Here is a 24,247-nt window from a genome sequence, read left to right on the forward strand (position 1 = left end):
TGCTTTACCAGGTTAAAAGCAAAACTGGACTCTAATAAACCGTCTTTTAGTCTACTAAAAGGGAGTGGGACTACTATTTCAGCAAATATGCTTAAAGGCACATTATAGGGTGAGGAACACAAACATGTATTCCTGACCCTATAATGTTTAAAAAAACAAAAAAACTATCTAGCCCCGCCCCCCCCCCCCCCCGCCCCTCCTTACCCCCTAAATATAGTAAAATCTTCCCTATATTACAGTTTGTTGCTGCTGGCTCAGCTACTGATCTGCCTCCTTGGCTGACATCAGAAATGATTATCTCAACCATGAAGAAAGTTCTGAGAAATGGCCACTGGAGGTATCCCTAGGCTGTAATGTAAACACTGCATTTTCTCTGAAAAAAACAGTGTTTACTGCAAAAAGCCTGAAGGGAATGATTATACTCACCAGAACAAAGACAATAAATAAGCTGTAGTTATTCCGGTAACTGTAGTATCCTTTTAAGATTTAGAAGACAGATATGCTAGCAGGGTTTTCAAACTTTGTTTCTTACACATATATAGAAGGGGGAAAATATCCATGACGAATGCATATCATGCCACCTCTTAGAGTGCAATGTAACCAATCTATTGAGCAAAAGGAATTAAAAAAAAAAAAAGCTAACTCACAAAATAACGTGATAAATGTTTCCAATTTGTTTATTAAAGGGAAACTCCAGTGCCAGGAAAACAATCTGTTTTCCTGGCACTGCAAGTCCCCTCTCCCTCCCAACCCCCAATCCCCAGTTGCTAAACGGGTGAAAACCCCTTCAGTAACTTACCTGAGGCAGCGAAGATGTCCCACATCGCTGTTTTCTCCTCCCCTGCATTGCGTCGGCCGGTGGGCGAGACTGATCCAGCCCACCGGCCGGGGAGAGCTAATGCGCGCATGTGCGGCAATGCCGCGCATGCGCATTAGCGCTCCCCATAGGAAAACATTGAAAATGCATTTCAATGCTTTCCTATGGGGAAATTTGCGACGTTGGAGGTCCTCACATAGCGTGAGGACGTCCAGCAACACTCTAGCACAGGTTTCCTGTGGTCGAAACCAGGAAGTGTCCTCTAGTGGCTGTCCAGTAGGCAGCCACTAGAGGTAGAGTTAACCCTGCAAGGTAATTATTGCAGTTTATTAAAAAAAACTGCAATAATTACACTTGCAGGGTAAAGAGTAGTGGGAGTTGGCACCCAGACCACTCCAATGGGCAGAAGTGGTCTGGGTGCCTGGAGTGTCCCTTTAATCCTACATAGCTGTTATTTATCACTCTTGCAAATTCGATGCTGCACAAGCCTGCTCTAAAAGCAGTTACTCTACGTTGGTGTAGAAGTAGCAATGATTGCAACCTTAGTTGCAAAATATTTCTTCAAAGCAATGAATTCATAGGCATTCCTCATTATGAACAAACTGTGGCCATATGTGTTTAATCTACAACCAAACCTTGTGCACGTAACCCTTCTTTACATATATCTCAACCCTGGACACACTTAATCCATTTTTGCAAGAAACATACTTAATTTTATGGAGGAACCATACATTACATACTCCAGTCTTTATCATTAATCAATGATAAAAGAAAATGTGGGTGCAGTGTGCACACAAACCTATTTATAGGTTTAATAAAATCCAGAATTTCACTCATGCAGAACAAAAAATGCATTGCAAAATATACACCTGACTCCTCTCTGGAATTTCTGCCTTTTTCAGTCTTTGTGACATGTTTTATAAGGTAAAGACTAAGGAAATATTAAATATGTTCCCCAAAAAACTGATTGATTATAATATAGTAATTATGCATTAGTAATAGCATTTATTAGGTAATTGATACTCAAATGGCGATCATATTTGTAGCTTTAATGTTAATTCCAAATTTGTATGAGTTTGTTTGTATGAGGCTTTATTCAAATGTCATCAGCACAGCAACAAAATACTACAAATAAAGTACATTATAAATTGCTATTTAACATTTGGGTCTGAGCTTACTGATTGTACAGTGATTAGCCATTTTTAAGGTGGAGTGTTCCAGTAGGTGGGTCTTTTAACCAATTAATTATAGGGTTTATAAAGCTCATAATATCACAACCATAAAAAAACAACCTAATAAATGCAATACAGCAAGTCCGCAATCAGAGCAAGTCTTAGAGATCCGGTCACAGTTTACCAGTTAACTAGTACTCGGAGTCCTCTGTAACTCTTTCTGGAGGTGTGGAAATAGCTTCCTGAATGTCTCAAGTCCCTACAATACCCATGGATTTGATGGTTTCCAGTCAAGCAGCAACACTACACTGACAAATGTGATCAGTCTACATCTATTAAAGACTGGCACTTGTTGAGTGTCTTCAATCCAAATTTCGTTTGCTCCACTGCAAACATCTAATAATATTGGAAAACACAAATGTTACTATGTTCTTCAGGAGCTCCTATCTTACAAAAGGGGTATGACATTATTCATATGTTCTGTGATTACTTTCTGAAAAAGTGAAAGTATATGTCATACGTGAGCTCATGAGAACTTGGGAGAATTATATAAATTTACAAGGCACGCATTTAAAGGGATCCTATATTGTCAGGAAAACAAAGTAGTTTTCCTGGCACTATAGGGTTAATAGGTCACCCCTCCCACAGGGCTGAGTGAGTTAAAACCCCTTCAGCCACTTACCTAAATCCAGTGCCAATGTCCCTCGGCGCTGGGTCAGGCTCCGCCCACGCTCCTCCCACGCCGACATCAGCCGTCAGGGGAGACCTAATGTGCATGCGCACCAATGGCTGTGCACGCATTAGACCTCCCCATAGGAAAGCATTATTCGATGCTTTCCTATGGGGAAAATCTGACGCTAAAAGTCCATGAGGACGTCCAGTGTCAGACAACAGACCAAAAGTCCATTTCGATTCCGGAAACGCTACCAGTGGCAGTCTGGTAGACAGCCACAGAGGGCAGACTTAGAGCTGCAATGTAAACATTGCAGTGCTCTGGAACTGCACTGGTTTACATTACAGCACCAAGTGCAAAAGGGTCACAGCACCCAGACTACTTCAATGAGCTGAAGTGGTCTGGGTACCTACAGTGTCCCTTTAACTAGATTACCTGAACAACTTTACAACTCAAGAATACTTTCTCCAAATTGCTGTTTTGAAGCTACACTTATTCATCAGTTTGAATAAGGTTACATTTAGCATGCAGTCATAGTAGAATCTGGGTTCTAATGCCAAAAATACTGCTAATACTACTGGGAAGGAAAACCAGCTAAAGATGCTTTGAGGCACAATGATCAAGCAGGCTTCTATTGGATAACAAATGAAAACTATAAGCATCTTAGAGAGAGCCTTGAGAACTGCCATTTGCAACTCAATATACTCTATGTACAAAACGTAGCTAATGCAAATTGTGTCATGCACATTTCCAGGGTTATTCACTGAAGTGAGCATTGTTGGGAATTCAAAGTGAATTTAAAATTTTAGGTCAAAATAGCTGACATGGCTATATAATAGCCAATAATTCTTACTCCACTTCATATTTGATTAAACAAAAAACGAAAGTTTAAAGGGTGACTCCAACCATCATGACTTCTTCTGTGTTTAGAAGTGGTCATGATGGTAACAATATGTGTGTGCAGCATTCCTGCTTGAAATACTGCACGTATAGAGATATTTACACATTTGTGCCAGGGGCAAGTTACACCCCAGGCACACGTAACTTTGGGAGTTCTAATGTTAAATACGTACAGAATTTCCATCTGTTGTCAGAGCACTGGTAACTGATGTAAGGAGCTCCTATGCGCCAGGCACTGAGCCTGGCGATCTCTAGAAGAAGCATTTGACTGCACAATGGAGAGAGGCGTAATGAGGCATGATGTCGGGATGTGGCATGGAAGAACGTCCGCCAACAACTAATTATTGGTAAGTTTATTATTTTAAGTTCTTAAATTAGTAAAGGGGGTTGGACAATTTACTAATGCCCAATAGGGAATTATAAAATTACAAAACATTAAGATTCAAAAGAGGTTGGAGGAGCCCTTTTACTCTGGGGTAGAAGACTGATGATAGGCAAATTACCGTTTTTAGAAAGGGGCTGCTTCTCTGTGGTTGAATATTTAAGGATGTAAGTTTACAATCTCATTAAATAAAATACAGAGAGGGTTTTAGATATCCTCAAATATTAAAATACTTCAATTTGGTTAATATGCCTTGATTTTGGATGCATGATAGCAAAATAGCCATTTTTTGTGAATTGGTGCTACTTAAACTTACAGAACACAAATAACCCCATATCCAACTGGGGTTCCATTTTCTTTTTGGTATTAATAGGCAGCATACACAGCTTAAAGCTGCGCTGTCACTTTTCAATATTTCACAAAGATATAATCTTTAAGAAATATTGATCCTTCCAGCATCCAATGCAATCCAAAGCACAAAGTAGGGCCCTGCTTTGTCTCATGGTAAATCTGAGGTTGACAAAAGACGTAGCTTCACCACCAACCTTTATCCGATCCCTGCAGCTATAGAAATCAATCAGTGGAAACTCCAGCAATCTCCTACCTAAATCTCACGCATGCACGTTAAGTACAGCACTGACACAGCTCCTGGCAGATTAAATTCCATGAGCGGAAGAGGATGCACAGAACAAAGATGGCAGCAGCTTCAAGCAGGTGCAATTACCTTTTCCTGCATCCTCTGGCCACCAGACCCTCACCAGACAGGTCACTTTCAGGGGTGTTGCCCGACTCTCCTTTCCTTTTTGACTGATTTTTCTTTAGTAGTTTCTGAATAATGTAGGGCATTTTCATGTACCTGCATTTGAAGTGCTTCTATTGCTCATTGTACAGAATGTCACTTCCTATAGGTAATCCTTTTATATGACATCATTGAGAAATTCATTTTCTCGGCTGTACGTGTTAACACAACACAGGCAGGTTATGATTATTTGCTGATTCGTGTAATTTTTGTTTCCTTTTTAAGCAACAGGTACGGGGAGAGCAGAATATCTAGACCACTGGTCTCCAAACCAGTACAGGATTTAAGGATTACCCAATTGTGTTGAGGTGTTTTATTGTCTTCTTCTAAAAACACCTTAGACACAAATGGGTAATCCCTAAATCCTGGACTGATAGGCGTGCCTTGAGGACTGGTTTGGAAACCACTGATCTAGACAGTGGGCTTAATAAATAAGTGACCTTTATGAATAAAAGCTACGGTCAGACTATTTTTTGACTTCTCCATGTTAGAAAGACCTTTTAGAGAAATATGTGCCTTAAATTGCTGTAGACGCAGCACTGAGCCCACCAATATTTTCATCTAGAGGACCTATGACAACTTTCCTTTGGCTTCTATTAATTTTTATCTCTGAGTGCAAAAATAAACACTTAGTCAAAGCACCCTGTCCAATTCAGTGTTTTGAAGTGGTCAAGGAATCTGCATGTGCAGCATTTTGCTGCATATGCAGAGTTAACCCCTCTGCTGCCGTAGGTTTAACTCCACCTCCGGCCATATTATTAGGGCATCATAAACCCTTGCAGATTATGGGGAGAACATTTCTGACTGTAGATTTCTATAGGAGATTGCAGAACAATAACCTACTGACTACTTCTCATGCATGGAAGAAGTAACTGAACGAGAGGAATATTGCATGTGCTTTTTAAATCATAATTTTGAGCACTAGTAAAGATTAAAGAGAACCCAAAAGCAAATTGGAAAGGTTTAATTTGAAGTCTTCTAGATGGTAAGCTTGTTTGGGCAAAGCCGTCTTCACCCACTGTTACCTTACATCAAACATGTTTTGTTAGAATCGTTTGTCTTGTCTTCACAATTTCACAGTGGATATGATGGGACTATACAAATAAGGGTAACTAGTGTGCCTGTCACTTTGATCCCTTAATGTTTCTCTCTTGTCCCCACAATCTGACATTAGTGCAAACAGAGTTTTGGTGATCAATGGAACTATGTAATTTGTACCTTAAACAGTGACAATGCATCCTGCCACAAATTTGTACTAATATCTCATTCTGGTCTTAGATTATGTACTACAAAATGCCATCACAATGCAAGGAAAATAAACGTTTGACAACTTTATTAGATCAATGAACTATTGCAATCACAACTGCATTCCAATATAGCACCTGGCAGTGCGATATGAATCAACATAAAGAGTTTGAAGAAAGCAAAACAAAATTGAAATATATTGAGAACCTCTTTTATGCTAATATTGTAGATCAATAATAGAAGGAACTTGTTTCACTTTTGATCAACATGCTGACTGCCTGTCAAACAGCAAACAAACAAAACGAACAAGGAACTCAACAGTATACACAACATACCAAAACTACATGCTCAATAATCATAGACAAAGACCAGTTCAAAAACAAGTCAGACTAAAGCACTTAGAAGGTTTTTCTTTTCCACAAAGGTAAAAATCTTGAAGAGATTTCATACAAAAGAAACTTAAAATAAAAAAAAGCCACAATAAACGCCACATAAGCACAGGCAGTGGCCTTTAATTCCTGATGCTCTGTAGTAGTGAAGGAGTTTTTGAACAAAAAAAATGCTTATACCAGTTAAGCCCATTTTATTTTGAAAATAAAATCGAAAAAAACAAGGCAACCGGTGGCTGGGCCAAAATGTGGCTAAGCAATTAAATTAACTTGGTAATAACCCAATTGAACCTTTGCGCATGTTGTCTAACTACAATAATATATTAATTCTAGTTGCTTAGTATATGTTACAAAGGAACATATTCTATTTAAACTTTTTTTTAATTTTGAATACATATTTCATAAGGGAGAGTTTTTTTTGGTCAAACTGATAATCTTGCATTATATGCAGATTGTTTAATTGCACTTTGAATTAAAATGTCAATGGTTTTGATAATGCACTCCTGCCAGTTTTAAAATCGCTTATTTTGTCTCTATTATAGGATTATGTAAATCACAGTTTGGCATATATGCCAAAAGATATACCTGTATGTGCGGTTCCTCTGGTTGACTGAAGCTGTTCTAACAGGGCTCTGTTGCTGTGAGGGAGCCGTGTTACGTGTGGGGCTGGGTACATAGTCATTGGGTACCACAGGGGGGCGCACAGGCTCCAGTGTGCGATAGGGTGAGTGTCGCCTTCAAGAAGAAAAATAAAAGGAAAAAAACAAAAGAAAATAAAAGAAAAATGAACTTCCAAGTGAAAGCCCAAAACCTGGGATTTTAGGTCAAAATCTTCCTGAAGACGTAAAACCCAGTGTTTTCCTTTTGTGCTGGATTTAATTTGCATTATTTTAGCATCTGTTTTAGTATGCTGGAAACCCCAATGGAAAAAAGAGACATGACAGGAACCATTTACTGTTTGAAATATTTCAACCCCTTCACTGCTAAACAGCTCTCAGAGCATAGGTTGAGAACTCAGGCAACCATTATGTTTGGATGTTTAGAAACAAAAAGCAATGAGAAGAAAGTATCTGCAAATATCTGAAGAGATGTACATTCTAAATAACATACAAGTGATGGACAGCTCATATTAACACCGTTACTATGCAAGTATGACTAAGCCATCTTGAGAGCCGTCATACAACAGCTACCATGTCAAACATTAGCCATCTCTAACAGAACTTTTCTTAATGTTTGAATAATAATACTTTTATGAAATAAGATGCACAGTTCCATCAGTACTTTATGGCAGCTAAGAAGGACTCTTAAGTTGTACAGAATGTATTGAGTGGTTTATGAAAAGGCTAGGTTTATTTTCCACTTATTATTACTTATTTCAAGAGATGAGGGATTTTTTTTTCTATAATGTCTTAGGCTTTCAGGTTTAATTCCTAACGCTTTACCAATGTCCAATTGTCGTTCTGCTATGAAACATGAACGGATTTACTATTCACTGGCTTTTGATTACTTGTTGGTAAAACACATTTCCATAGACGATAAGCTGCTTTATTAAAAAAAATAAAACAAAATGAAAAAATAAACCTACATCACTTATAGTTATTAAGCAATGATAAATATTGTTTTAAGTACATTAATGGCATTCTTTACGAGGACACAGAATGGAATGGACACTTGGTGGCTTTATGGAGCAACAAAGTGACTGTTTTGAAATGCTCAATCCGTTCTTGAGTAAGATAATAGCAAGCTGTTCATTTAAAGAAAAAGAGACAAGCAGATACTTTCATCTCAGCTTTTACACACAGAACAGTGAATGGCTAAAATAAAGAGTCATGCAAGTGAAACATGTCTTAGTACACAGGTAATTCTATAAACATAAGAGACAGTGGCTTTCAAACCTTTCGAAATCTATTTTAAAAAAAAAAAAAGAGAGAGAATTAGCCTGAGAATCAGTAGCATACTGCTTAAAAGAGATGGCCGTTTCAATTAAAGTGCTATTTTTTACATATGGTTTCACAAGATCTATTGAAGTAGAGAAAAATACTTTAAAGCAAAACTATTTTTTTTTTTTTTTTAAATCAGCCAACAGGTTGAAAACCACTGGTGTAGTTAAAGAAAAAACAAAACAAAACAAAAAACACATAGTATGTCTCTGGCATTAGCCTTACGTGCACGTATTCCGACTATTTGATAGGTGTTCAGATTGTGGTGTTAAAGATCTCATGTTTCTTTTGCACTGTAAAACTCACCCAAGTGTTCCTTTGCCAGACATTGGCGGGCTTGGTGGTTTCTGGGTAGGTGGTGTGGTACGTGGCAGGCCCCCCATCTTCATGTTCTGTGTACTGACCTGGATTGAGGGAAATGGTAACATGGAGCAAAAGTCTACTTGGAAATGTCAAAATATTTTGTTTTTTAAACACTAAGGGGTTTATTCACTAAAAAGTAAACTGCAGTGAATCGAACACAGAATGTCAAAATTATAGCTCAACTGTGACTGCAATTCACTGATTAGCAAATAAACCTTTAAGAACTCAAAAAACTAAGTAACAGCTCAATGTCACAGGCTATTAGTGGAAAAGAAAAAGCAGACAATCATGCAAATAAATAAAAATAAATCTAAAAAAAAAAGAAGTAACTTTTCAGAGATTCTGTACATCTTCAGGTAACGGGCCATCAACGTAAGCTATTCAACCCATAACACAATTAATTTTGGTTATATTTCATCAGCATAAAAACTCCATATTCACATTTATTTGAAACAGCTTATGTTGACAGAATTGTACAACTGGCACAGAACCTGGTAAACCCAAAGCCATTTTCATACTAAAAGCATAACAAACAATGTTTTGATATAAAAAATAATAATAGCAAGACCAGAATACCAAGTTGATTTATATTTGGCAGGTCATGATTAATAATTTAAAATGAGAAGGAATGTACATGGTAATTACAAAATGAAATAGATTTCAATAAATAGAGATGTGCGTTTATTGTGAAAAAGATAAATGAAGCCAGGCACCAAGTTCATAGAAATCAGCAAGGAATGAGAGCACTTCTGATGGATTTATTGCTTACCTACAGGGCATCCTTTGAAAACTATTTTAACTCAATGGCACCAGAATTTCAAAGGAAGGAGGAGCTACTCATTGAAACCGATACGTTTTCAGATTCCGCCCAATGTACCAGGGAAGGATATAAGGGATGGGGGCATTTGTTTTCCCCCCAATTAATTATAGGTATGTGGAACACACATTTGACTGCCTTTTAATTGAAGGGCCATTTGCAATCCTCTTCTTTAATCTTCTTTTGCTTTTCCAGGGGATTCAAGGCAATATCCCTAAGTTCTATTTAGAGTTTTAAAGCAAACATAAATTAATTTTAAAAGGATTTGTGTATTTGTACGCGTTTGATTTCAGTACACTCTTGGGTGCTGCACTGAAAAGCGCTAATTTACAGTTCCCAGCGTTGCGTCTGCATAGTTAAAGCTTACTGTTATGGTAGAAGATGCCACAAGGGACAATTGTTTATTTGAAATTGCTTTACCGTGGTTGTTGGTTCTACCAAGTGCTATTTAAGGAGTTGTACAATTTCTACTGCACATTTGTACACCCCCCGATATATCTCAGCCCCTCCTAGGAGTTACATTCCTAACTAGTACTGGGGAGAGGAAGGGATTAAAATATGCAATTAATGAAAACTTAGCACATGTTTTAACACATCAAATACACCCCTCTCCCCACCCCAGATTATTAATGAACAAATTGTAAGTCGCTAGCAACTCAGTCCCTCAGATGCAAGGCTCAGTGATCTATTCAGTTTGGAAAATTAAAGCTTTAAAAACAACAAAAAACAACCACTGGCTATAATAGGATGACCAAAAACAGCAATTTCTTTCCAATTAGCTTTATAACTCAGCCCTTGGGTAAGCATGCACGCTCATAGTAGTACACATTGCAGTTTTTACTTTAATTACAGATTCTTCTAATTCCCATGCATTCTATTTTAATATACCCAACCATATAAAGTCTAGACAGACAGGCAAAAACCTACAATCTGCACTTTATAATGAGTCTGTGGTTAGATGGTGAACGGATGGCAGCTTTTAGCAAGCAAACCTATTCCTAGCCAACTTGGGTTTCTTACCTCCAAAGACACAAAATTACCTTTTGCAGTTATTCTTTATAGCTGCCGTATGGCATATCTATATACAGCATACTGAACCAATTTGGAAAACACACTACCCCCTCCAAAAAATAATGTCAAATTCTTTCTTTTACACATCAAATGAAACAAATAGTAACTCAACTTTAAAAAGACCAATGGTTGTGTTATCTATGAATGAGTGCAATAGTAATATAAATTTTATAGAGCATGATTAACCCTCATGAACTTTAATACATACTGGCCAAATGCTAATTAGTATAAGGCTACTCATTACGGCTCCAGCGAGAGAGTTTATCTTGTTTATTTAATATTAACAGTGTCCGCTGCTGATAAATCATTTGTAAACATACATACACTATCTTGTTTATTCATAGCTAGATCTTCCTATAAATACCTCTCGCTGCCTGTAGGTTAATATACAACAGGGAAATCTATCTTTCATTACACTAAAATCAATCTTTCTTTCTCATTAACCCCTTAAGGACACATGACATGTGTGACATGTCATGATTCCCTTTTATTCCAGAAGTTTGGTCCTTAAGGGGTTAAAGAGACACCCCTCTAAAAAAAAAATTGTATTTCATAGATAGAATCCTTATGAAATAGTCATATTGACTGTGTTGGTATTTCACAGAAATTTTAACCCATTCAAGAGACACACGTATAGTACGGACTACTTTATCTCTGTATATTTTCTACACCTGACACTTCTAGACACTGGGCGGAGCTACCACTGTCTAGAAGTGTAAATCCCCACCAACCATCACCAGTAACAACTGCAGGGTATTGGCTTTATCTATGGAGGATTATGCAGTTTCGTTGGATCCACCATAGACCTCTACCCCAAACTTTTGCCCCCCCCCCCCCTGCCCCCCCCGTCCCCTCAGCCACCAGACCCCTCAACAGTGATGTCATCACCAGGAGTTTTTGCTAATTCTGCAATTTAAGAGGTTTGGATACAGCAGATACTTTCGAATGTGAGGCAAGAAAAGCATTAAAGGGACACTATAGTCACCTGAACAACTTTAGCTTAATAAAGCAGTTTTGGTGTATAGGACATGCCCCTGCAGCCTCACTGCTCAATCCTCTGCCATTTAGGAGTTAAATCCATTTGTTTATGAACCCTAGTTACACCTCCCTGCATGTGACTTGCACAGCCTTCCATAAACACTTCCTGTAAAGAGAGCCCTATTTAGGCTTTCTTTATTGCAAGTTCTGTTTAATTAAGATTTTCTTATCCCCTGCTATGTTAATAGCTTGCTAGACCCTGCAAGAGCCTCCTGTATGTGATTTAAATTCAATTTAGAGATTGAGATACAATTATTTAACCCCTTAACCCCTTAAGGACCAAACTTCTGGAATATAATGGAATTATGACGTGTCAGACATGTCATGTGTCCTTAAGGGGTTAAGGACACATGACGGATATATTCTGTCATGATTCCCTTTTATTCCAGAAGTTGTGTCCTTAAGGGGTTAAGGTAAATTACATCTGTTTGAAAGTGAAACCAGTTTTTTTTTCATGCAGGCTCTGTCAATCATAGCCAGGGGAGGTGTGGCTAGGGCTGCATAAACAGAAACAAAGTGATTTAACTCCTAAATGACAGTGAATTGAGCAGTGAAATTGCAGGGGAATGATCTATACACTAAAACTGCTTTATTTAGCTAAAGTAATTTAGGTGACTATAGTGTTCCTTTAAGTTCTCAGGGTAAGTGCGCATTAAATCATTTTTACCAGCTTTCGGTGAACAGGAATTACAAAAATATTTCACCTTTATTTAGAGAAAATGGTTACACAAGGAATTTGTCTTTATAAAAACAGAGAAGGGACACCATGGTTGTAGATTGCACTGTGAGTAGACATTTGTAATGCCTGGTGCTGGTTGAATCAAAAGTAGATATAGGTGTAGAAACAATCGCACTCCTGGGACTTTGAAGTAGTTAAATTTAGCTTTTATTTATTTCATATAAAATATCAGCGTTTCAGCTCCAACACGGAGCTTTCATCAGGATAGAGAGATTGGGGGGAGTGGGAAAAGGAGGTTGACCCGAACATTACAAAATTCTGTTAGTCCAATAAAAAAAAAAAGGTATTACAAGATAAGAATTGTGTGTGTGTGTGTGTGTGTGTTTACACATGGTTAGATTAAACCATACCTTGTGATTATCACATCCTGTTAAAGAAAGACTATTTAATTAGAGAAAAACATTGCAGTATGACTAGCTGTTGAAAGTGCATTATCCTTTATGAAGAGACAGAGTGGGGACAGTGACCCATTTTTGCATACATATCTATCCGTGACATGCCTTGTGTAACATTCTCACAGAAATAGAAGAAAACATAGCCCTTGGAAGTCTTACCTTGAATCTAAGCAACCACTTAATGCATAAATGAAATAAAAGAAAAAGGTTAGAGAAAGTACATTGAAAGATTAGTTACTGTCAAGAAATTATAAGAGAACAATAAGACATTTTGCTGTAAGCATATCATGTACAAAGCTAAGTCATGGTCCAAACCATACTCTATTAACACAAACTGATGGACCTCAATCAAACTGCACTGGGAATATTTATCAGTAGTTAATTGAATTAAATTTGAATTGGTAGAGAGATTCGAGATGATATGTTACACCTGATGAAACACATAAGATAACTCCTCAGTGATAAACCATGTCTCTGAAAGTTCAAACATTTCAAAGTTTCCATAAGTTAACGGTTACTTGTGACTGTTAACTTTGCCAATGCCCCCCTCCCTAAGATTGAGAAATACTAATTCCCATGCAAGTAAGTAATAATGCTCAGCAAAGGAAGACTGATCATCATGCAAATAGTTAATTAAAACAGTGTCCCTATAATAAATACATTCATAAAGGCCATGTAGAGATATAAAACAGAAGTCACAGTTCCTCAATTACCTACCACATAAAACATTACTGAATCATTTAATGGGGTTAGCAGTGCAGCCGAGGTAAGTAAAAACTATACTGTACTTCCCTTCCCTGCACATCCTGGAGCAGATAACATTGTCACACCGTGATGTTCTGACGAAGCACTTATACACACTCAGGCATCTACCTAGGAACTCTCAATTTCAGATCCGCAAACCAATCTACAATGAACCTATTATAATGACCTAAACAGCTGCTAGGAGTTCCAAAGAGTTTTGTAGTCTGAAGATCACAATCGTTCTATTTGGATTTGAAAATATTCCACTTAGGGTTGGGAATAGTGATGTAGCTCTTCTGCCAATTGCTGCAGCATTAGCATTCTTCCACATAAAAAAATAGTACTAATTAGATCAAGGGATCTTCGAGAAATGTTCTTGTATAGGCATTGGTTGCATTTTGTTGTAATGGACAGCTAATGAGTACAGCAAGCACAAACTCCTATGCAACATCTTGTAAAAATCTCACAATCTAGCCTTTTTTTTAACTGCACCAAAGAGTTTATATATATTTTTTTTCATAAAAACCTCTACCATTATGAATACAGCAATACCGCTTTAAGCAGCTACCACTAACTAGCTGGAAAACAGTTATGTAACAAATGTAATATGTTCATCACAAAAAAAATAAAAAATGAAAATACAAATAATCACATTCTGGACTACCACTTACCTTCACTCCATGCCCAGTGTCATCAAGAATTGTATAGTCAATTGGTTTTCGAATGTAACGCACTGGACGTTCTAAATTTGCTGGCGCAATTATTTTGTGTGTTCTGGATGTGTTCTTGTTAGTTGTCAAAATTCCAATTTCTCTTCTAGCAACTTTTTCTTTGTGGATGTCCACAGTCTACAAATCACAACATTTTCAAGATAAACAGTGGGCATTCATAAAACAAAAGGAGGAGGGAAAAAAACAAGATTTTATCTATACTACACACAAAGTATACATTTTAAATGCTTAGAAATATCTATGATTTTTTTAAGGAAGAAAATATTGATTTATTGAAAGGTTTTGAAAACTGCAGTTGCTAACAAACAAATGGTCTAATGCAGGTTAACATGCAGGTCAAAAGATGCATACAATCATTTCAGCTCCACACGCACAGAAACTTAAAAAGCCACGTTTTATTCATTGCTTTATTTTTATCAGGGCTTACTCTAGCAATATAAATATATAAATATATATATATATATATATATATATATATATATATATATATATACACACATACTGTACCTTGCACACAAGCTGCCAATTATTGCAAAAACCGGGTGCACCACCAGGGCCAAAACATCATAGATACAAGTAGTATGGCTGCACTCACGGTCATGAGTGCAGCCATACTACGTGTGTGTGTGTGTGTGTATATATATATATATATTTTTTTTATTTTAAAAGCACATACATTTTTGTTTTCTTCCTAATTAGAGATATAAAGCAAGTCAGTATATAAACAAGTGCAAGTTCAGCAAGATGATAAACTTGTACAATTATCAGTTCCTGCATATAGTCAATGTAAAGAAACATTGACGTTGTGGCAGGCTTATGCAATGTATGATCAAATAATGTAACTAAATCCACATAGTTTTTTGCCTAGATTATGTGTTTTTAATAAAACTTACAAAATCTGGCAGCACCAAAGTAGATTTAGTAGTTTAGTAGATAGGGAGTGCACTGATTTCTCCCCCCACCCCCCAGCAGCACCCCATTTAAGCATGTTAGGTTGAGTGCAATGAACCCCTTGTTTTTTTCAAATTATGTAAAGATAAGGTCTGATAATTACTATTGTGTAGAAAAATGGGAGAAGGAGTTGTAGAAACAGTGTGAGGCACAACGTCACAGGCATGTACTAAAGTAACATGACTTTTGTGTCTAGTAGTACAAGAAATCTACAGTTGAACAGTAGATGTTTTGTCTCCAAATAATAAATCACAGGGCCACCTTAAATATTCATTAGACCATTGGCAAGCATTTGCTTGGGCCCCTGGACCCTGCCCTCCCATCATGTTTCATGACTGTGTGTGTGTGTGTGTGTGTGTGTGTGTGTGTGTGTATGATGGCTTTTTTCAGTGGGTGACAGGGTGGGTAAAGAGGTAATTGTAGCAAGGTGATTGTGACAGGGCCAGAGGGGTAAATGAGAGTGTGACAGGCTTGGAGGAGGCAAGTGTGATACGATTATCGGGGTTAAATCTGTGTGGCATCGTTAGAGGAGGGAGTGTAACAGGGTGAGGGGAGGTGAGCATGACATGAGGAGGGGAGGTTTGTGTGACAGGGTGAGTGTGGCATAGTTGGGGGAGGGGGAGTATGACAAAATTCGAGGAGTTAATGTGATCGGGTGAGTGTGACAGAGCAAGCGAAGGGGAGTGAGACAGGATTAGGGGAATTAATGTGATAAGGTAAGTGTGGCAGAGCTATCGGAGGTGAGAGTGTGGCATTTATGAGTATGACAGGATTTGGGGAGTTAATGTGAGTGTAGCAGTGTGAAGGGGGTGACCGTCTTTGTGTGGGGGCGTGAATACACTGACACACATGCAAATACACAGATACACTCACTGGCACACATACAGATATACTCACTGACAAACATGCAGTTACACAGACACATACAACACAGATACATGCACGGACAGACATGTACACTGAATGAAGGTCATACAGAATCGAACACTGACACACAGAGGCACACCCCGACACACATGCAGATAAACAGATACACAAACAAACAATTAGATGAATACACAGACACACATATAAACAGATAAATACACAAATAGACAAACAGGGGCCTGATCACGCTGTTAAAGGGCCGCAGCGCTTACCGGTCCCTGAACACCCATTGCCATTGGGTGGCCCTAAGAGCATGGGCCACCCAATTGGCACCTTAAGCGCGTGCCGAGTAGCCCCGCACCAGAAGTTCCGCGCGGGCCACAACGTTGTCCGGTGGCATTTGCGGGCTCAAGGAGCCCCCCAGGAATAACTGAGCCTGGGGTAGCTGCCCCTTTTGCCCTGCGTTAAAGACAGCAATGATAAAAGGCACTCAAGGACAACGGGAAGGAAATAATATAGTTTTATTATTTGCAGTTTATTTATAAAATTAGTCAATGGACTGAGCAAACTCTTTGCAACATGCTTTTTTTTCTTAAAGGACCACTCTAGTGCCAGGAAAGCATACTCGTTTTCCTGGCACTAGAGTGCCCTGAGGGTGCCCCCACCCTCAGGGACCCCCTCCCGCCCTGCTCTGGAAAGGGGAAAAGGGGTAAAACTTACCTTTTTCCAGCGCTGGGCGGGGAGCTCTCCTCCTCCTCTCCGCCTCCGTTCCTCCCCGTCGGCTGAATGCGCACGCGCAGCAAGAGCTGCGCGCGCATTCAGCCGGTCGCATAGGAAAGCATTCATAATGCTTTCCTATGGACGCTTGCGTGCTCTCACTGTGATTTTCACAGTGAGAATCACGCAAGCGCCTCTAGCGGCTGTCAGTGAGACAGCCACTAGAGGAAATAGGGGAAGGCTTAACTAATTGATAAACATAGCAGTTTCTCTGAAACTGCTATGTTTATAAAAAAATTAGTTAACCCTAGCTGGACCTGGCACCCAGACCACTTCATTAAGCTGAAGTGGTCTGGGTGCCTAGAGTGGTCCTTTAAAGTAAAACTGAGCAAAGATGCTCAACCCTTCTCACCTGTGATATATGATTGATCGAGGACTCCATTCTGCGTAGCTGTGAAGCCTGAATATCCAGCATCTGAAGGACATTGTTGGCTAAAGTGTTGATCAGGTATGCCACACTGGCTAAGGACTGTGTTGTGTAGGCTTTGGTTTCTTCAAGGGCTCTCTGCTTATCTGCAGACTGGAAAAAAAGAGAATTGGAAAATAGTTGGTGTGTGTAAAATTTAGGACTTCACTAAAGACAAACCCTCTTGGGCATCAGACCAAAATGTTTAAAGGGATGCTCCATTGCCCAAATTTACAATAAATTAAAAATCACTGTTTAGTAGACACTCTAAATGAGCATTTAATTATGCATTTTTTCAATAGCGGTATATCCAAAAATAGCTTGAAAGGGCGGTATTTCTCTTGTCTGCTTCCTTTGCAAGCCCTCCTATTCTTCCTAAGCCCAGACTTTATGTGGCTGTCCAACCACAGCCTTCCCCAGTGGAACTCAATGATAAGTCTTTGCGAGGCAGGTGATCTGGGCAATTGCTGCCTCTTGACTTTAGCTCCATTGAGCTAACCAACTAGTAAGAGGGTCAGTTGTGTGAGAGACAGCCAGCAGGTGTAACAAGGTTAATTTCTATCCAAGAGTACACACGTTTTAAACATAAAGCACTTCAGCAAGCTGAAGGGCTTTAGGTGTGTGGAGTGTTTCTTTACTCCAAGCACTACAAACACTTCAGTGTCTTGATGTTGTCACTGTGCAAGGACCCTGTATGTACAGCTTCTCAGTACGAAACCCTGTGCACACAGATATATTCTGTACATCAAGCATGTCAAACTTGCGGTCCACAATGGACATCTTTGCGAGCTGCAAGTACATGCTTAATGTTAAAGCAGAGTCGGCATCTGCTTTTTTCTACAAAATTTACCCGAACTGGCGGAGAGGTCGCAGGAAGAGCTCAGTCTTCCTGCTCCTCCACTCGCGCCATCTGTAGTGATGCCGGGTGCCGTATTGACATCATATTTCGGCACCCAGCATTACTAAATTGCGCGTGTGAGGGAGCAGTGAGCAGCAGGAAGGAGAGCTCCAGATCCCCACTGGACCCCAGGGATAAATACAATGATGTGAGTGTGTGCAAGAATGTGTAAATGTGTGTCTGTCTGTGTCAGTGAGTGAGTGAGTGTGTGTAACAAGGTTAATTTCACAGACATACACTCACAGTGTGTGTGTGTGTGTCTCTCTCTCTCTCTCTCAGAGGCTGGACAGTGGATGACCTGGAGGTGCACGGAGGCACGTGACGTCGGCGTGCTCCACCTTTACAGTGTTTCAAGAAGTAGCAGGAGCGTCCGCTTTGGCACAGGGTGCGGACGGCGCCATTTGGGGTATACCAGAGGCCAGAGTCGCAAACTGGCAGCGACAAAATGTGTGGAGACTGCTTGTTGGCTAGAGAGGAGTGCTGGGATTTAGTAGAGGGGGGTGCTTTATATATATATATAACTTGTATTATTGAAAATTCCTGGAGTGCCGGTATTTACTTGGATGTATTACTTTTGCTGCCAGAGCACCAGGTACCAATTTATTCGTTTTGTTGGAGTGCAAGAATTTTTTCCTATATATATATATATATATATATATATATACACACTTAACTTTTCAAAATAAACTACAATAAACTAAGTTTCTATGAAAATTAAAGTTTTTTTTTTGTGGCCCACATAAACTTAAACCTTGTTTATTTGGCCCGTGCTAGACTTTGAGTTTGACAAGCTTGCTGTAAACATAGTCTGCACAGAGTCTCAAAGTGCTCAGTTGAGGCCCTTAACACGAGTTAACGTTAGCCACGCTTGCGTATTTGCAACCAATAGAATGCCAATGGGAAGAGTTGAACAACATGTTATGTACTCTACAGTATGTCCATGCTAAAGCTAGCTGTAGTTGTTAAAGAGGTTATAATGCCAAGAGTACCCTAACCTGGTTCCCCAAAAAGAAGCAAAGATTTGCTCAACAGTCTAGTGACGTGAATACGGCTTCTGCAGAGCGGTGATCATTTATTGGCTGAGAGCGTCAGCGGACCACTTTCAGCCAATGACTGACTATCTGTGCAATGAAATTTACACACAACGGACATTAGTTAGAGCTCCAGGCTGGCTGATGACACCTTAATAACACTGCCATTTTAACCCTTCAAACTAGGGGGAAAAAATAGGGGGAAAAAAATATAGTTTTAATGCTACACACATTTGCCAACTTCATGCATACCAGCTGTGCATAGGGTTTTATACTAAACTCTAATTATACAATGTAACAATCACAGAAGTAAAAATTCAAGCTTTAGTCTCTAAAAGTAGCACACAATATAGATGACAAAGCCAACAGGTGACCACAAAGTTATTCAGGCACACCAATCAGATTTCATTTTTTGAAAAATATAGGATTCCACACAATATAATTATATATTTAGATTCCGATGGAAGATTCCCAAGTTCTTAAAATGAAATATGACCATCACTACAAAATCAGAATGTGCTTTTTCTTTAATGCAGAGCTTGACAAATCACAGGCAGCAGGTCACCATAGCGACAAGAAATTTCATCCTGGCTCCTGGGATTTGCTAGCTCTCTAGTTAGTGTGGGTCACGGGGAATATTGGGGGCGGTCTGGGCAGCATGGACGCATTGCACGAGGGAGCAGTACTCTTACTGCAGCTCCTCTCTGCTCCCTCGGGCTGTCTAATGATGCCGGGAGCGGGAAAATGATGTCACTCCGGCCCCAACATCACTACTGAGAGCGCGCAAGGAGCAGAGAGGAGCTGCAGGAAGTGAGCGGCCCCACTGGTCTCTGGGGAAAGACCCACTCAGCTCTCCTAAAGGTAGGGAGGCTGAGTGGGTTTCCATTAAAACAAAAATGTGACTGTGAGCCTGTCAGAGTGAGTGAGTGAGTGAGTGTGAGCCTGTCAGAGTGTGCGCATGCGTTTAGGTACCTTCCCCTTCCGATCGCATGAGGAAGGTGTTTTTCCTCACCATTTTAACCATTTTCCTACACCGTGCCAGTTTTACCATGGCTGGTACCACCTCCATGGCTGAGATTATCAGTCTTTATGATCTCAGCTAAGCCAATGTTTCCGCTAAGGACAGCATTGGGAGGATTTTGTGCATGCAGGTCTGAGTGACTGTCACTAGAGGTGTTACTAAGCAGCAATGTAAACACTGCCTTTTCACAGAAAAAGACAGTGTTTATATTGAAAGGCCTGCGGTGACTGGCTATAGACACCAGAACAACTACATCAAGCTATAGTGGTTCTGGTGACTATAGTGTCCCTTTAAGAATTGCATTTTATCAAATGACTGGCTCCTAACTTTTTTAGCTGGCTCCTATATTCCAAACAAATTTGTCAAGCCCTGCTCTAATGATCGTGATCTAATGAGCACCATTTAAAAAAGGTTTAAAAAAATTAAAAACTCACGAGAAAAGCTTTGATATTGCAAATGTTTGGAATACAGATCAACCTCCCCACATCTCCAAAAAGTATTACACAAAATAACAGAGACCATGCTTAGAGATAAATTACCTCCCATCACTAGATATACAATTAAATGGTCCTGTTGGATTATTTGGAAAATATATTGACGTATAATCTTTCTGTATTTTAGCACAGTGCCTCTTTCCCTCCTGGATAACATTTTATGTGTTTGTTTTTTCCCTTTTCCAACTCAAGCTTTTTGACCCATTTGTAACGTGTTAAAACTAGTGATGTCCCCGAACTGTTCGCCAGCGAATAGTTCCTGGCGAACATCGCTTGCTCGCGTTCGCCACGGATGGCGAACACATGCGCTGTTCGGTCCGCCCCTATTCATCATCGAGTAAACTTTGACCCTGGCCTGTACCTCACAGTCAGCAGACACATTCCAGCCATTCAGCAGCAGACCCTCCCTCCCAGACCCTCCCACCTCCTGGACAGCATCCATTTTACATTCATTGTGAAGCTGCATTCTTAGTGAGAGTAGGGACAGTGTAGCTGCTGATGATTTGATAGGGAAATTGATAGCTAAGCTAGTGTATTCAGTGTCCACTACAGTCCTGAAGGACTCATCTGATCTCTGCTGTAAGGACAGCACCCCCAAAAAGCCATTTTAGGGCTAGAACATCAGTCTGCTTTTTGTTTTTTCTTTCTGTGTAATGTAATTGCAGTTGCCTGCCTGCCAGCCAGCCTGTGTGTCAGGCTCACAGCATATACTGTGCCCACTTGCCCAGTCCACCACTCACTCACTGGTGTCACAATAGCTTGCATTTAAACAAAAAAAAACTTTTTGGACTGTAATATAATAGCAGTCAGTTTCCTTCACGAGTGTGCGTTTCAGGGCCTGCCAGGGCACAGTGTCACACCAGTGCAACTCATATCTGGTGTAACAGTAGTGTACATTTTAAAAAAAAAATACAGGTGTAACAGTAGTGTACATTTAAAAAAAAAATACAATTTTGACTGTAATAGATTGAATAGCAGTTAGTTGTCTGCCAGCGTGTGTCAGGCTCACAGCATATACTGTGCCCACTTGCCCAGTCCACCACTAACTCACTGGTGTCACAATAGCTTGCATTTAAACAAAAAAAACTTTTTTTAATGTAGTATAATAGCAGTCAATTTCCTTCACTAGTGTGCGTTTCAGGGCCTGCCCAGTGCCACCACTCACTCACTGGTGTCCCAATAGCTTGCATTTAACCAAAAAAAAACCTTTTTGGTCTGTAATATAATAGCAGTCAGTTTCCTTCACGAGTGAGCGTTTCAGGGCCTGACAGGGCACAGTGTCACACCAGTGCCACTCATATCTGTTGTCACAGTAGCTTGCACGCATAGTACCACTAATCGGAAAAAAAATGACAGGCAGAGGCAGGCCACCCCGCAGGGGCCGTCGTGGTCGTGGTTCTGTGATTCCCTTTGGCCCTAGAATAAGGCCCAGTGTTCAGAGGCCACGTACCCTGAACTTGAAAAGTTCTGAGGACGTAGTTGACTGGCTAACACAGGACACCCAATCTTCTACAGCTTCCGCTCGGAACCTCGACGCACCATCCTCCTCCAGCTTAGCTTCGGGCACCTCTCAAGTTACCATTCGCCCGCCTGCCGCCACCACCAACACTAGCACCACAGCCGCTTCACTTGGTATGTCAGAGGAGTTATTTACACATCAGTTGGAAGAAATGAGTGAAGTGCAACCATTATTGCCAGAGAATGTAGATAACAGGGATATGTCTCAGTCAGGCAGCATTACACACGTACGGTGTGATGATGATGATGATGATGTTGTGCCCACTGCTGCTTCCTTTGTCAGATACAAGTGAAGCGGTTGATGATGACGATGCGTCCGTGGATGTCACGTGGGTGCCCGCTAGAAGAGAAGAAGAACAGGGGGAAGTTCAGATTGGGAGACAGAGAGGAGGAGGAGGAGGAGGAGGAAACGAGTTGGAAGCAGGGGGAGGTCGTCGCAAGGAGCTAGTGGCACAGTCAGAAAGCATGCATCGGCACCCGGGATCAGCCAGACAGCACGCCAATCAATGCATGCTGTTGCCACCACCAGAATGCCGTCATTGCAGAGCTCAGCAGTGTGGCATTTTTATTGTGTGTCTGCCTCTGACAACAGCGATGCCATTTGCAACCTTTGCCAAAAAACTGAGTCGTGGGAAGTCCAACACCCACCTAGGTACAACTGCTTTGCGAAGGCACATGATCGCACATCACAAACGCCTATGGGATCAACACATGAGTACAAGCAGCACACAAACTCAAAGCAGCCATCCTCCTCCTGGTCCAGCATCTTCAGCCACGTTAACCACTGCTGTCCTCCTTGCCCCCTCTCAACCATCCGCTACTCCGTCTCTCGCCTTGAGAAGTTCCTGCTCATCTGCCCACAGTCAGGTGTCTGTCAAGGACATGTTTGAGCGTCTGACAGCTGGCTTGACTGAACTCTTAGCCCGCCAGCTTTTACCATACAAGCTGGTGGAGTCTGAGGCGTTCAAAAAATGTGTAGCTATTGGGACACCGCAGTGGAAGGTACCCGCCCGAAATTTCTTTGCACAAAAGTCAATCCCCAACCTGTACTCGATTGTGCAAAAGGAAGTAATGGCATGTCTGGCACACAGTGTTGGGGCAAGGGTCCATCTGACCACTGATACCTGGTCTGCAAAGCATGGTCAGGGCAGGTACATCACCTACACTGCGCATTGGGTAAACCTGCTGACGGTTGCCAAGCATGGAATGCGTGGCTCTGCAGAAAAAGGCTGAAGGAGAACGACCTGTACTGGGTGTCCACGCTACTAGACCCCCGGTATAAGCAGAAGGTGGCGGAAATGTTACCGAATTACAACAAGTCGGAAAGGATGCAGCAGTTCCAAAATTTATTAAAAAGTATGCTTTACACAGCGTATAAGGGTGAGGTCACAGCACAACGGGAATCTAACAGGGGAAGAGGTGAAAGTAATCCTCCTCCTCCCACGACCACGCCGGCAAGGACAGGACGCTTTACAGACGTGTTGTTGATGGAGGACATGCAGAGCTTTTTAAGTCCTACGCATCGCCACAGCCCTTTGGGGTCCACCCTCAGAGAACGACTCGACCGACAGGTAGCAGACTACCTCCCCTTAACTGCAGATATCGACACTCTGAGGAGCGATGAACCTCTTGACTACTGGGTGTGCAGGCTTGACCTGCGGCCTGAGCTATCCCAATTTGCGATAGAACTTCTGGCCTGCCCCGCTTCAAGTGTCCTGTCAGAAAGGACCTTCAGTGCAGCAGGAGGTATTGTCACTGAGAAGAGAAGTCGCCTAGGTCAAAAAAATCTAGATTACCTCACCTTTATTAAGATGAATGAGGGATGGATCCCAAAGGGACTAACAGTGGGCGACACATTCGACTAAAAAAGGCCTGATGAGGGGGACTACTTAACACACCACTCCTATCTGATGGCACATTAGATTGCACGCGCAGTGCCCCAAATTTGAAGTAGGAGGACCGACCAAGCATCTTTTTCCATCTCCCGCTTCCTAAAATCGATGCCTTATATACACATCCCCTGATAGGGAACGTAACAGGGATTAAACTTATAGGAATAGTACTACTTA

The 24,247-nt window shown here is 40.6% G+C and overlaps 1 protein-coding gene across 14 annotated transcripts in view; it reads right to left on the reverse strand.

The window, feature by feature from the left end:
- Window positions 1–24,247, reverse strand: part of ABI2 (abl interactor 2) — a 61,336-nt gene that overhangs the window by 17,842 nt on the left and 19,247 nt on the right. For 4 of the 14 annotated variants that reach the window (XM_063429816.1, XM_063429823.1, XM_063429815.1 and 1 more), the window contains exons 2-6: window positions 17,163–17,330; window positions 14,156–14,332; window positions 12,900–12,917; window positions 8,624–8,721; window positions 6,963–7,112 (exon numbers count right to left, since the gene is read on the reverse strand). In XM_063429816.1, the coding sequence (XP_063285886.1) occupies window positions 6,963–7,112; window positions 8,624–8,721; window positions 12,900–12,917; window positions 14,156–14,332; window positions 17,163–17,330 (611 nt within the window). The remainder of the gene's footprint in view (window positions 1–6,962; window positions 7,113–8,623; window positions 8,722–12,899; window positions 12,918–14,155; window positions 14,333–17,162; window positions 17,331–24,247) is intronic. The other 10 variants (XM_063429821.1, XM_063429820.1, XM_063429829.1 and 7 more) reach the window with 3 other exon arrangements.

The sequence above is a fragment of the Pelobates fuscus genome, chromosome 8 (genome assembly GCF_036172605.1).
Source record: "Pelobates fuscus isolate aPelFus1 chromosome 8, aPelFus1.pri, whole genome shotgun sequence".
NCBI lineage: Eukaryota > Metazoa > Chordata > Amphibia > Anura > Pelobatidae > Pelobates > Pelobates fuscus.